The sequence below is a fragment of the Thalia democratica genome, chromosome 2 (assembly GCF_965202585.1).
Source record: "Thalia democratica chromosome 2, ktThaDemo2.hap1.1, whole genome shotgun sequence".
NCBI classification, from domain to species: Eukaryota; Metazoa; Chordata; class Thaliacea; order Salpida; family Salpidae; genus Thalia; species Thalia democratica.
The window spans coordinates 24,818,707-24,831,257 of NC_139166.1; the positions used below are offsets into that span (position 1 = coordinate 24,818,707).

At 27.4% G+C, this 12,551-nt stretch overlaps 1 protein-coding gene across 1 annotated transcript; it reads right to left on the reverse strand.

The window, feature by feature from the left end:
• Nucleotides 1-1,354: 1,354 nt before the first annotated feature.
• LOC145828475 (uncharacterized) lies at nucleotides 1,355-6,919 on the reverse strand. The gene is made up of 9 exons (XM_082936232.1): nucleotides 6,613-6,919; nucleotides 6,369-6,529; nucleotides 6,109-6,310; nucleotides 5,940-6,049; nucleotides 5,644-5,830; nucleotides 5,292-5,586; nucleotides 4,943-5,233; nucleotides 1,838-1,902; nucleotides 1,355-1,481 (listed from the first exon to the last, which is right to left on the reverse strand). Exons 1-9 carry the CDS (start codon nucleotides 6,852-6,854, stop codon nucleotides 1,355-1,357), a joined length of 1,680 nt encoding a protein of 559 aa, XP_082792358.1. The 5' UTR covers nucleotides 6,855-6,919.
• Between the last annotated feature and the right edge of the window lie 5,632 nt (nucleotides 6,920-12,551).

A 12,551-nucleotide genomic window follows, 5' to 3' on the forward strand; every position in this document is an offset into this window, starting at 1 on the left:
AGGACCCCAACAACCTGGGCAACCGCAGCCAGAGCCAGAACAGTTAAGGCCAACGGCCGATATAGAGGCTTACAAAGAGCCGTCTCCACCCGTGAGAACACAAGCATTACTTGCACCATCAGATAAGGATGCAGAAACAGAGCCAATCATAAAAGGAAGCACAGCAGCGACGAAACAAAACAACAAAACTAAAAAAAATGTTAAAACTAATCGCGAATTCTTAACAAAAAAACACATTTCTTTCTCTAAACGCAAAACGATTGCGAATAACAAATAACCTTTAGAAATTAGCTTACAGCAAATTTCTAAAACAAACCACGAATTAGTTTAGTTTATATTTCACAAATGGCGTCTTAAAACCAAAATATCTTTGAACAAAATTGAAGCACGCATTTTTTAAAAATAATCGCGAATTATTTTGGTTCATTTTTCACCGATGGCGTTTTGAACATATCAAAATCACATACTTGTCAGAAACCGTTGCAAAACTTTGAGTTTTTGTTCAGGCGCTATTTTTCACCGCTGGAAAATTAAACTAAGATGTTATTGAAACTTGACGGTTAATTAACTTTTACAGCAAAACTTTAAAACCACCAAAAGAGTAATGAACTTTTAAACGCAAAGTTAAGGCCACCAAATAGTAATTTATTTTATTTAATTATGGCAGACAACTAGTCTAAGAAGCTTTCTGAACAAAGCTTAGGACGAAATCGAGTCATAAGAAATTGAAGGAGTATTTTTAAAGTTTATTCTTTAACTTAAAATTTTATTTTGAGCTCTTACTAATATAAAAAATTGCCTTAATTTGTTAAGCTTTATTTCAATTTTTTTAACAACAACTTATGTTCAAACTTGAACTATAAATCTACAGTTAAACTATAGTAACCTTAGTGATTGATGTTAAGAAGGTTTATTGCCTTGTTTTTTGTTGTTATACACTTCAGCTTACTTATAAAAACACAATTTCAATAAGGTCATTTGAGCTATTAAATATCTTATTCAACATTTAAACGCTAACAACAACTTTGTTTTTAACTTTCTTAGAATATTAAAGTTTTATAAATTAGTATAAAGTTCAAGAGCTATATATTTTTACGAAAACAAGTTTAAGCTTTTGAAATGAATATAATTGTTTGTTTTGTCAACTAACTCATGTTGAATGTGAAATGTTTTTAATATACTAAAAGTTTATATAACGAATAATTTGTTTAAACTGAAGCTATAAATTTTTTTAAAGTTTCTTATAAACATACTTAAAAGTACTTGAAAATACTTGAAATAGTATTTTCTTTATATTTTTGCTTAAACTTTTTTTTGAACTTCGCACGAAAACGGCTCGAGAAATCGAAAGTCGTCAACAAGTCGGCGAAGGTGTCAAAGAGATCTGATCCACCATCAACAAAGCGACCGAGTGGAGTACAGATGAGGAGACCGTGAATGCACGAATAGCGTCTACGGGAAACAATGACTCGCGAGCACTACTAGCGAATAAAATTCTAAAAATTCTTTCAGTTTTTTTCATTTTTGTAAATTGTTAAAACTTTTTAATTCTGTGCGTCATTTACGAAATTTAAAGCATTTACAAATATAATTATTGGATTTTTATAGTGGATTTTAAGGTTTTTTTTTAACTTAACCTTTTTTAACATCTTAAAGTTAAAATTTTTAAAAACGGAAACCAAGTTGGAACATCAAATTGGTTTCCGTAGGACAAGAAATGTAACGACTTTGCGTTTAAATAAAAAAGGGCGCTAGAGAGTTTTCTAAAATTAGGGACTTTTTATCTCTTTGTTTACTTATCGAACTGCTTTAGCATGACGCGGCAGTCTAGTTTTACCTTTGTACTGATAGTATATCATTTGAAAAGATTTTGGTCGCCTCGTACTTCTTGTACGAAGGCGACTGTTTTTTATATTAACTTGTAAATTGGAATAGCTTATTTGTATATTTTGTTATCATGTATCGCAGTTTATATTCATTTAAATACAATTTGTGTTTCTAGACTCGATTTCTTATATACAATTAGTTAAGCATTCTAACAATCTAACTATTTAATTAAACTAAGCTTAAAAGATAGTCTAAGTTTAGTTCGCAATTCATTAAGTCGACTTAGCTAAATAACTTAGCTAAGTCATATCTAAACATTTAAATAACATCACCGATAAATACTTATAACGCGCACGGAGTCAGATAATAACCAGCATCGCGCGTATAAGTAACATTATAAGTAAATCGGGATAGTTAAAGTTCTAAAGGTATACAAATCAACGATTTTTTTCGGATTATTCGTTTATCAGTTTACTCTGCTATAACTTGTCTCGAAACGTTTGAGTTTTTTGTTTAAACTAATTTGCGGTTTAATAGTGTAAATATTACTCAACACTTAATCAAATAGTGAAGAAACAATATATCCTATCTTAAAGTTATGTAAACAAGCTATGATAATGATTGTTTTTTACGTAGATTCAAAATATAAGTAAGACTATGCCATTTAAAAAAGTTTAATTTATACGAAATTCAAGAAACATTTTTGAGATATGATATTTAACAAATTTTTGTAAGATTTATAGTTTTTATGTATAATTATCCGGTTTAACTTCGTATACAAAAAAAATAACATAACTTATTTACAGTTTAATTTGTAAAGGTTAGATAAGTAAAATTAATAAGTTTTTAACTTGTGTTCAAGTGTTTATACAACAAATAAGTATTTATTAAAAATCATGAACTAATAATCAAAAATTTAAAATACATTGTGGTTTAAATTTTAAACTCTCTTTTTGAAGAAGTATCTACTTTATAATAACAAGTAATTCATTTAAAATCCTTCTAACAAACCTGTTTACACTTTTCACACGCCTAAATTTAAAAAAAAATCGTGAGTTGGTTTATTATTATAATGTGCTTAAAGTGTTTCAACTAACAATAAAATACTTTAAGATATTAGAAATATAACTTAATTTGTTTAAACATTTAAACTTCTTAAATTATCTAAGTTGTAAAAACACACGAAAATAATAGTTTTAAAGTAAACTTATAAAACCTCTTTTTTCTTTGTTGATTTTGATGATTAAAATTTATAAAACAATTAAACCATATAATTTTATATGCTCTTCTTAAAATTAGTAAACTACCGGGTCCGGGGCTGCTTTTCAAGTTAAAATAAGGACCAACTTATCAAAAACAAAAAATAAAATTTTTAATGTTAAACTACACATTTAATTTAATTTTTATTCGTTTATTACCTTCAATAGAAGTAAGCAATGCTTTAATGTGACGTACCAGATTTACCTGAAAACTTGATAAGTGTTACCGATACGTAGTATGATATTAATAGTACATTTGTTTTATATAAAATTAATGCTAAATATTAAGTGCAAGTTGACTTCAGTCTTAAAAACTCATTGCACGCCGGAGGCTTTTGCTTGGCGGGTCATGACCATCCAACGGGCTGTAGGTTTCCAGTCCTTAGGTTATCGTTATGTTCTATAACCTAGATACTAAAATGAAGTCAAGTAAACTACTTTTAGTTTATAAACTTTCAGCTCAATCAAAGTATAGAGGTAGACAGCATACGGCTTGCAGGTAAAACGCGGTAAAAATTATGCACCCTTAGATATCCGGAATCAAAATATTCGTAATGGAGATAATAGTTGCAACAGTTTAAACGGTTTACTATTTGTTATAAAAACTATAGTTTTGTAACGAAACTTGTGTAATCTTAAGTGGCACAAACAGAACTAATTAGTCAGAATTCAGCGTAGTTCAAAACTATAAAAATACAGTTACATAAAAACTATAAATCTTACAAAAATTTGTTAAATATCATATCTCAAAAATGTTTCTTGAATTTCGTAAAAATTAAAAAACTCACCACAATGTCTTATAAAAAGTTATGAAGTTAAAAAAAAACAAAAAATAAAGTATTTAAAAAGAGAAAATATTTATAACTACTAGAAATAGCCTTATTCTAACAAGTTTCAAAACTTTTTTAAACCGGTTATCAAAAAATAGTTTAAATTTAGATAAGAAATTAAAAGCCTATTTGAAGGCATAATTAATATGATTGAGATAATAAAATATATTTTGAAAAAAAATAAAAATAGATAATTCACATTTAACACAGTTTTAAGAACATAAAATATCGAAGTGTTATATAAAAAAAACCGAAAAATTCGTTGACTGCTTTTACAAAAGGACTTATGAAAGAAATGTGTATATTTCAAAAATTTTTGAGTGAATCTTGAAAATAAAAAGATTAGACAGTAAAATGAATATTAGTTGTAAAACGTTAATTCCAGTTTTGTTAAGTTTTAAGACTTTATAATTGTAAAAACTTTGATTTAAAGGATTTAATTCAATTTTTTACCTTAAAAAGTAGCAAACTTAGTTACTTTAAATCCTTTTATTATATCATATAATAGTCATGCTTGTTTTGGTTATTTAAAGCTTATCGTACTTACACGCTGCAACTTAAAACTGTTGTTGAAGTTTCACTTATTATTTTAATTTGTTTTAGTTGTACCGGATTAAAGATTTTTGTTTTTGGCATAAACTCAAAAACACAATATTTAGACTGCTATATTTTGTTTACTTTTGATCTTTAATAAGTATAGCTCTTTATAAAAAATGGAAATTTAAAAACAAATAAATATCTTAATTTAGTAAAAGAATATTCTTTTTTTTTTGTAAGAAAATCAAAATTTGATCAAAACAAATATGTTTATAAAAAGGATATTTAATATTAATTTTTAATACAACAGCAATAGTGTTTAAAATTTATTGTTTGAACGTAATATATACTGTACAAATTGTAAATGTTTCTTGATCCATGAAATGAAGGACAGGTCAAAATTTACACCACATTTCATTTTTATCTGAAAAAAAAGCAGGATTATGAAAGTTGAGAACTTTAAAGAAAATATAAACTTACCTAACAAACATAAAATCTGCAACTTTCTACACATGGAGCACAAAAGTTCCATTTGTAGCTGAGTTTAAGAGATGGAGTGGTGACCTTAACACTGCATTTCAAGCTGCATACATAATGTTCTTGCAATTTTGGTTCCCATTCGTTCCAAAAGTCGTCGAACTTTTTTAGAACATCGAGCACTTTTTGGTCGATCATTTGTTTGTAAGCCTTCTTTTGTTCAACCCAAACTTCTTCTTCTGGAAGATCTCCGAAAGTGCAATCGTAGAATTTTTCGAATACTTGCATGTGACATTCAGCAAGCTAAAAAATATTATTAGATTTATTTTTTAAACAGAAAAATTAAAAATGAGTTACATACTCTGTTCAAGTGTTTTTCAAGTTTGGCACGTTGGGCAGTTCTTCTTTCATCCAAACACTTTTTGTAGTTAACAACCTTTGTTTCTTTTGAAGCGACGCATTTATTAAATTGATCCTTAATTTTGCCAATGAAAGCGATTGATTTAGCTTCCCAGGCGTTAATTTTTTCAGTGACTCTATGTTGAATACACTCAATTTGAGTAAGGAGGTATTTTTCTTGAGCTTCAATCCAGACATAAGCTTGTTTTTGCAGTCTTTGACGGAAACAGTCGATTTCTTCTTGAGTTGGTTCAACTCTAAAACATTATCAAGTTAGTTTTCTACAATATAATAAATACTATTTTGTGACTTACCCGCAGTAGGTCATTGGAAGCATTTTTGAAACTTTTTCTTCGAGACATGTACTAGCTTGTGCTTTCCAATCAGCAACTTGTTTGTTCCATTCTGCAACCTTTGCAGCAAGTTCAGCTCTGTTTTCTTCAGCAGACTTTTTGATAGCATCGATGTGTGCTTGTTCATCAAATGATTGACATTTTTCAGCTACAAAAAGTTATATAAATTTGTTAATCTTTTCAAAGTTTGGTTTCTTAAATTGTTGCGGACTTACAATTTTTTAATTAGTTTTTTGTATAAATAAAACAAAACTTACCTTCAGTGCAAGTAGTTAAGCACTTGAAAGCGCAACCTTTCCAGTCAGCATTGAATGCACACATTCCAAAAAGCTTGTAGCTGCATTTTTCTGGGGTTGGGAATCTTACACTATAAAAAATTAACTAGTTATTCTTGATTTGAGCATACACAAGTAAGATCGATCTTACCAAGATCTTGAGTAACTCTTTCTTGAAAATCCGTAGCATCCAGTGTTAAATGAACATTTGTAGCTGCATCTGTAGCTTTCTTTCATTTGAGCGACAGCTTTGTCTACTTTACCGTTAAAATCTCCAGTAAAAACAGCCATTTGAATGATGAGAGAACACTGCAATTTTTCTACAGCAGCATCTGCGTTTCCATCGGTACCAGCTGTTTGAAAAAAAAAATATTAAAGAAAGTTTAAATAATAATTAATACATTCTTATACCGTAAAGCTTTTTGAAGACTTTATCAGCCCACTCAACACGTTTAACAATAATATCTTCAAGTTTTTTTGCGTATTTTTCTTTAATTTCTACGGCCTTAGCATCAATGTCAGCGTTGTACTTTGTGATTTTGCTACTTCTTGTTTTAAGACAAGCTCTGAAACTGTAGTAAATTTATATGTTTATAAGTGTTTGTATTGTTTAAGAAACTTTCTTTTTAGTTTTAAAAATATTAGAAAAATTCACCTAGCAATAAGTCTATCATGGAAGCACACAATCCTTGCAATAGCGTTGTTGACAGCAGTTTCGAAGTTTTCTTCAGCTTTTTGTCTTGAAACAAACAATTTTTCTTTGTATTCAGCAACTGCATTCTTATATTCATCACTTTCTTCATCGTAGCAGTTTTTCAGGTAAGTTTCAAAGGTAGCAAGGTATTCAGCTTGAGCGTTTTCGACATACTCGAGGAATGCATCTTTGTTGTTAAGCATTTCTGCTCTGATGTTTTCTCTGGCTTCAGCAAGTTTCAATTCATATTGAGCAACAAACTCGTCCAAGTTTTGATACTCTGTGAAAATATTTTCATCAACGAATTAATTTATCATGTTAATTAGTAAAGATAGATATCAAAGAAGAAAATATGCATGCTCCCATTTCATTTTTTTCCAGAAAAGTTTTTATTAGTAAAGTTTTAAGTTTTTAAATGCTGAAGACTTTAAAAAAGTGATGTAGGTGAACTTAAGAACAGAATCGTAGAAAATTATTTTATAAAGTCATGAAATAAGGTTTTATAATAATTTAATTTTATAATTTTTAAAATTTGACTGATTCATACCAGCGTCACATGAGCCTTCTTTGCTTACAGGGAACTGAACCAAGCAATCAGCAAAATACTTTGAAGAACACCAAACATTTTTGAAAGCAACTCGGTAGCAGTAGTAGCTTTGTGGTGGGAACACTTGTAAGTTATGAGCACACCAATACTCATAAGATGGTACAGCAGCTTGCGCAGCCTGTGAAATTTATAAAGTTTTATAACTGTACTTAAAGAAGAAATAAAAAAGTTCTTACAAAAATGCAAGCCAGAAACACGCAGACTAATTTCATTTTTTAACTTTGTTTAGTAAAAAACAAAAATTGATTTGAGTTTATAACTTCACCTGAGCTTATATACTATGTGTAAAAACATCAAATTTGTTTAAAAGAAAACAAGTTTTAATCATAATTAAGTTAAAATAACAAGTAATGTACTTGACTTCTCTATGATATTATTCATACCTTAACAATAAAAATAAAGCTAAACATTTCGAAATAACATAAGTAATTATTACTATATAGGACAGATGATTGATTAACAATTTATTACCTTATTAATCATAGTTGTATACCAGTTAAAAGAAAAGAATCACAAGCACACTAAAAAAAGAGTTATTTTTAAAATAAAAGTTCATATGTTTTAATTCATCCCAGCAATCTTTTTATTTACGTACTATTTTATTAACTACTAGTATTTTACCATAACTACGATTTATCATCAAAAAACAAATTCTAATAACTTAATAGCTACTTTAATAATGCTTTAGGTGTTAAAGTGTTGTATATAAAAAATTAAAAGAGTTGCTGTCAGACAACCACTTTATGTTTATTTTTATTTTTAGGCCTAGTTTACCAAACTGTTTGTATTTAAATTTCCCGATAGAAAAACTATTTTAGTTATTTAAAAAACAACTCTTCAGCAGTTTTTTAAAATAATTCAATAAGTTAACAATTCAAAGTAATGTTTTCAAGTATATTATGTATTTCTTCTGTTCAAATCAAATTATATTTATTTGATAAAAGCTAATTTTACGAATTTATCAAAATTCTAAGCTAAATAGTTAAACTTTTCTTATGTAGTAAAAGCCATATTAATTTAACATAAAAACATGCATCAGCACAACAAATAATCTACAAATTAAAGTATAAGTCCTGGACATGGCATAAAACTGTATCCTGGTGTATGACTCAACAACCGAAAGGTTTTTTTGTACACCAGATTCTGGACCAAAAATTTTTGAGTGGTGTTTTTCGTTCAATAAATAGCATATGTATATACAATTTCATTGTATTTAGCAAAACCTATGTAGTTTAGTTTTGTTGTTTTATGGGTAAAATTAACAGCCAATTAATATCTAGTCTGTATATAAGTATATAAAAATCTTAACATGTAAAAATATATTCCTAATAAATTATCTATATTTATCGTAAAGCTAAATTTTATCATATTAAGAGAAGGGTTGCCAAGTATATCATACCTTGAAATCAGCCTGTGCAAAACAATTAAACTTAAGTTTTTCTAAAACAAGAATCTTGAAATATTTCTTCAGTTTTGTTTTCGGTACACACAGTAGAGATCTTTTTGATTCAATAATTTGAAAGAAGTAATAATCTTTTTTATAGAAAAAAAAACTTCTGTATAAAAATCTAAAAACATTTCAAACAAATTAAAAACAAATAAAAATAATTGCTATAGGTTTTTACAGGTTAATGATCTATAATAAATGAAATACTTAATATTAAATCTGACTGTTATAAAACTATATGATATTTGTAATTATAAAGTCTACATTAAATGAATTTAAATATTTTGTAATGGACACATGTATATACCTACTTTAGCTCCTATTCTTTCCTTACAATATTTATTTTTTTAATAGAGCTCCGTTGAAGTCTGTTAATCCGTTAACACACAGAAACATGTGTTAGTGTAATAAAAGAAGATACTGTATAACATGTTATTGTTATATATTCCAGTGAACTTGTTTCGCCAGGATATTTTGTTAACAAACGCTTAAATTTATATTTTGAATAGTCATACTTTATATATTAATATATAGTAGTGTTGGAAAACATCTCTAGTTGGTGAGTTAGACGTGGGATTACTTATTTAGTACTAAACGGTACGAATTTGTCCGACTAAGACTTTTTAGTTTAAAAAAGATTATGCATTATTTTATGCTGGGTGTTGTTATTATTTTATAAGTCGTGGACCAATTTTCGTAACAAAAATGGGCCACAGTCATTTAAAATGTTAAACAATATAAAAATAATTTTTACCCAAGTTTGATATAAAAAAGCAATGATAAATCACTAATAAGTAATAATTATCAATTTTTAAACCTAATTGTATGTTTTTACTGCAAAAACTTAATGTTTAAATTTCTTGAAAGGAAGGTTTATTATAGCTGAAAGTTACATCTCAGGAAGTATATTTTCGCTTTGTGGACCTCAATTTGCTAACTCCTGCTCTAGTTTAGTTTAGTTTATTGAACAAAAACGAAAAAAAAAAGTTCGCTCAAAAATTTTTTGGTTCAATGACCTGGATAGTAAAAAGACTCGGTCATCGAAAATTATAATGAGCTAAAAATGAAAAAGAAGAAAAATTTAAACTCTAAAACGAAAAACTCTATGAAAAATGAGACTATTGAAATTTAGAACATTAAATATTCTTCTAAAATAAAAAAATAAATAAATATCCAAACAACTAAAGATTTTTTTTTGGATATTCTAGGCAATGCTTATAACTAATAAAGTCTAAAAAAAAAAGTACAATTATATTTGTACTACTTACATTACAAAAAATCAAAAAAGTAATCATAATTAGTACAACAATTTACACCTAGTTAAATTTTAGTGTTAGTGTTTATTATACAAAAAATAAAAAGAAAATAAGGCAAAGTAAACGGTGTATAAAAATTTTAATAAATTAACTATAATAAAAAAGTTTAGTTGCATAAACTATGGTAATAGATTAAAACAACAAATTAAGTAAAACATGTTAGCAAAACATATATTCCAAGACTTATAAAATGCTGTCGTACCCCTTACTAAATGCATGAAACACTGTATATTTTAACAACTCCAAGTATAAAACTATAACTTTGTTATCTTGTAGCTTTACTAAAACAGAGTTGTTAGTTTTTCTTTGCACCAAACTATAACAGTATGCTTTTGAAAAAATACTATTCCTTACTTTCAATATAGTTTACATAATACATCTAAATTTTTGTTCTAAAATATTTTACCATATCTTTGTATAGTAGAAATTGTTATCATTAAAGTTTTATTAACAAGCCGTATTCTACATGCAGGTAGTATAATGTTAATTCATGTTCTATAAAATACTAATTTATCTGAAAACTAATAAATCTGTTTTTTTACATATATATTTAATTCACTATTAAGTAGTACACAACCATGGGTTAAGGATCGAAAACGTACGGCCCACGGGCTTGACTTAGTCTACAATGCAGGAACCTCTGGCGTGCGACGAACTTTTAGCTAGAAAACAACTTGTGAAGAACAACTAACATTGAGGATTTTTATAACAATTGTGCATTAAGTTTGAGTTCCGTACATAGTACTTATACTTATAAAAAAATACTTATAAAATGAGTGTTTTAGTACAGTTTGGCGTTAAAAATTATATTTTATGTACAGGTTTACATAAATTCATAGCCAACTTAGTTTATTTAAAAAAACTTCAGGCCTGCAATCTTTTCAAGCAAATGTAAAATTTTGTTACTTCTTTTACAGGTTATAAACGAGTAAAAAATTAAATATGAAATGGAATCTGAAATAAAAAAATTCGTATTTTTATTATTTTTCTTTGAATGAAACTAAATAAGATTGCTTGAATCGTAGCTAAAATCATACCTGTTCAAATTTATGAATTGCATCAATCTTATTAAACATTTTAGAACTTGTTTCAATATTTGTTTGATAATTTTTTATGTAGAAACTTGATATTAAAAATATATAAACTATTAATATTTTAATAAAACTTCAAATATTTATTTACAATTCAAAATTAAAATTTATATTGTAGTAATTTACCAAAACAAGCTTGTTTGCACGACAAAGTTTTTGTTTTGTCAAATGATATAAAACTATAATTAATTAGATTTTAAACTTTTAATTAATCATCTGTCCTATATAGTATTAATTAAGTTTATTGTTTTGAAATATTTAGCTTTGTTTTTATTGTACAGGTATGAATAATATCATAGAGGAGTCAAGTAGATTATTTGTTATTTTAACTTAATTATGATTAAAACTTGTTTTCTTTTAAACAAATTTGATGTTTTTACACAAGAATATATAAGCTCAGGTGAATTTATAAACTCAAATAAAATTTTGTTTTTTACTAAACAAAGTTAAAAAATGAAATTAGTCTGCGTGTTTCTTGCTTGCATTTTTGTAAGAACTTTTTTATTTCTTCTTTAAGTTCAGTTGTAAAACTTTATAAACTTCACAGGCTGCGCAAGCTGCTGTTCCATCTTATGAGTATTGGTGTGATCATAACTTACAAGTGTTCCCACCACAAAGCTACTACTGCTACCGAGTGGCTTTCAAAAACGTTTGGTGTTCTTCAAAGTATTATGCTGATTGCTTGGTTCAGTTCCCTGTAAGCAAAGAAGGCTCATGTGATGCTGGTATGAATTTGTAGCTTAATTTAGTAAAATTTTAAAAGTTATCAATTTAAAATATTATAAAACCTCATTTCATGATTTGGTGAAATAATTTACTCCGATAATTTTAACTCTTCCTTACTTCATTTACTTCGACTTTTTAATGTCTCCTGCATATGTTTTTAAAATATTTTAAACTTTATTTATAATGAAGTTGAAACAAGTTTTTCTTTTTAATCTTAATCTTTACTACTGAACACAATGAATTAAATTATTGATGAAAATATTTTTACAGAGTATCAAAACTTGGACGAGTTTGTTGCTCAATATGAATTGAAACTAGCTGAAGCCAGAGAAAACATCAGAGCAGAAATGCTTAACAACAAAGATGCATTCCTCGAGTATGTCGAAAACGCTCAAGCTGAATACCTTGCTACCTTTGAAACTTACCTTAAAACCTGCTACGATGAAGAAAGTGATGAATATAAGAATGCAGTTGCTGAATACAAAGAAAAATTGTTTGTTTCAAGACAAAAAGCTGAAGAAAACTTCGAAACTGCTGTCAACAACGCTATTGCAAGAATTGTTTGCTTCCATGATAGACTTATTGCTAGGTGAATTTATCTAACTTTTTAAAAACAATAGAGAACATTTTTTTAAATAACACAAACACTTCTAAACAAATAGATTTACTACAGTTTCAGAGCTTGTCTTGAAACAAGAAGTAGCAGAATCACA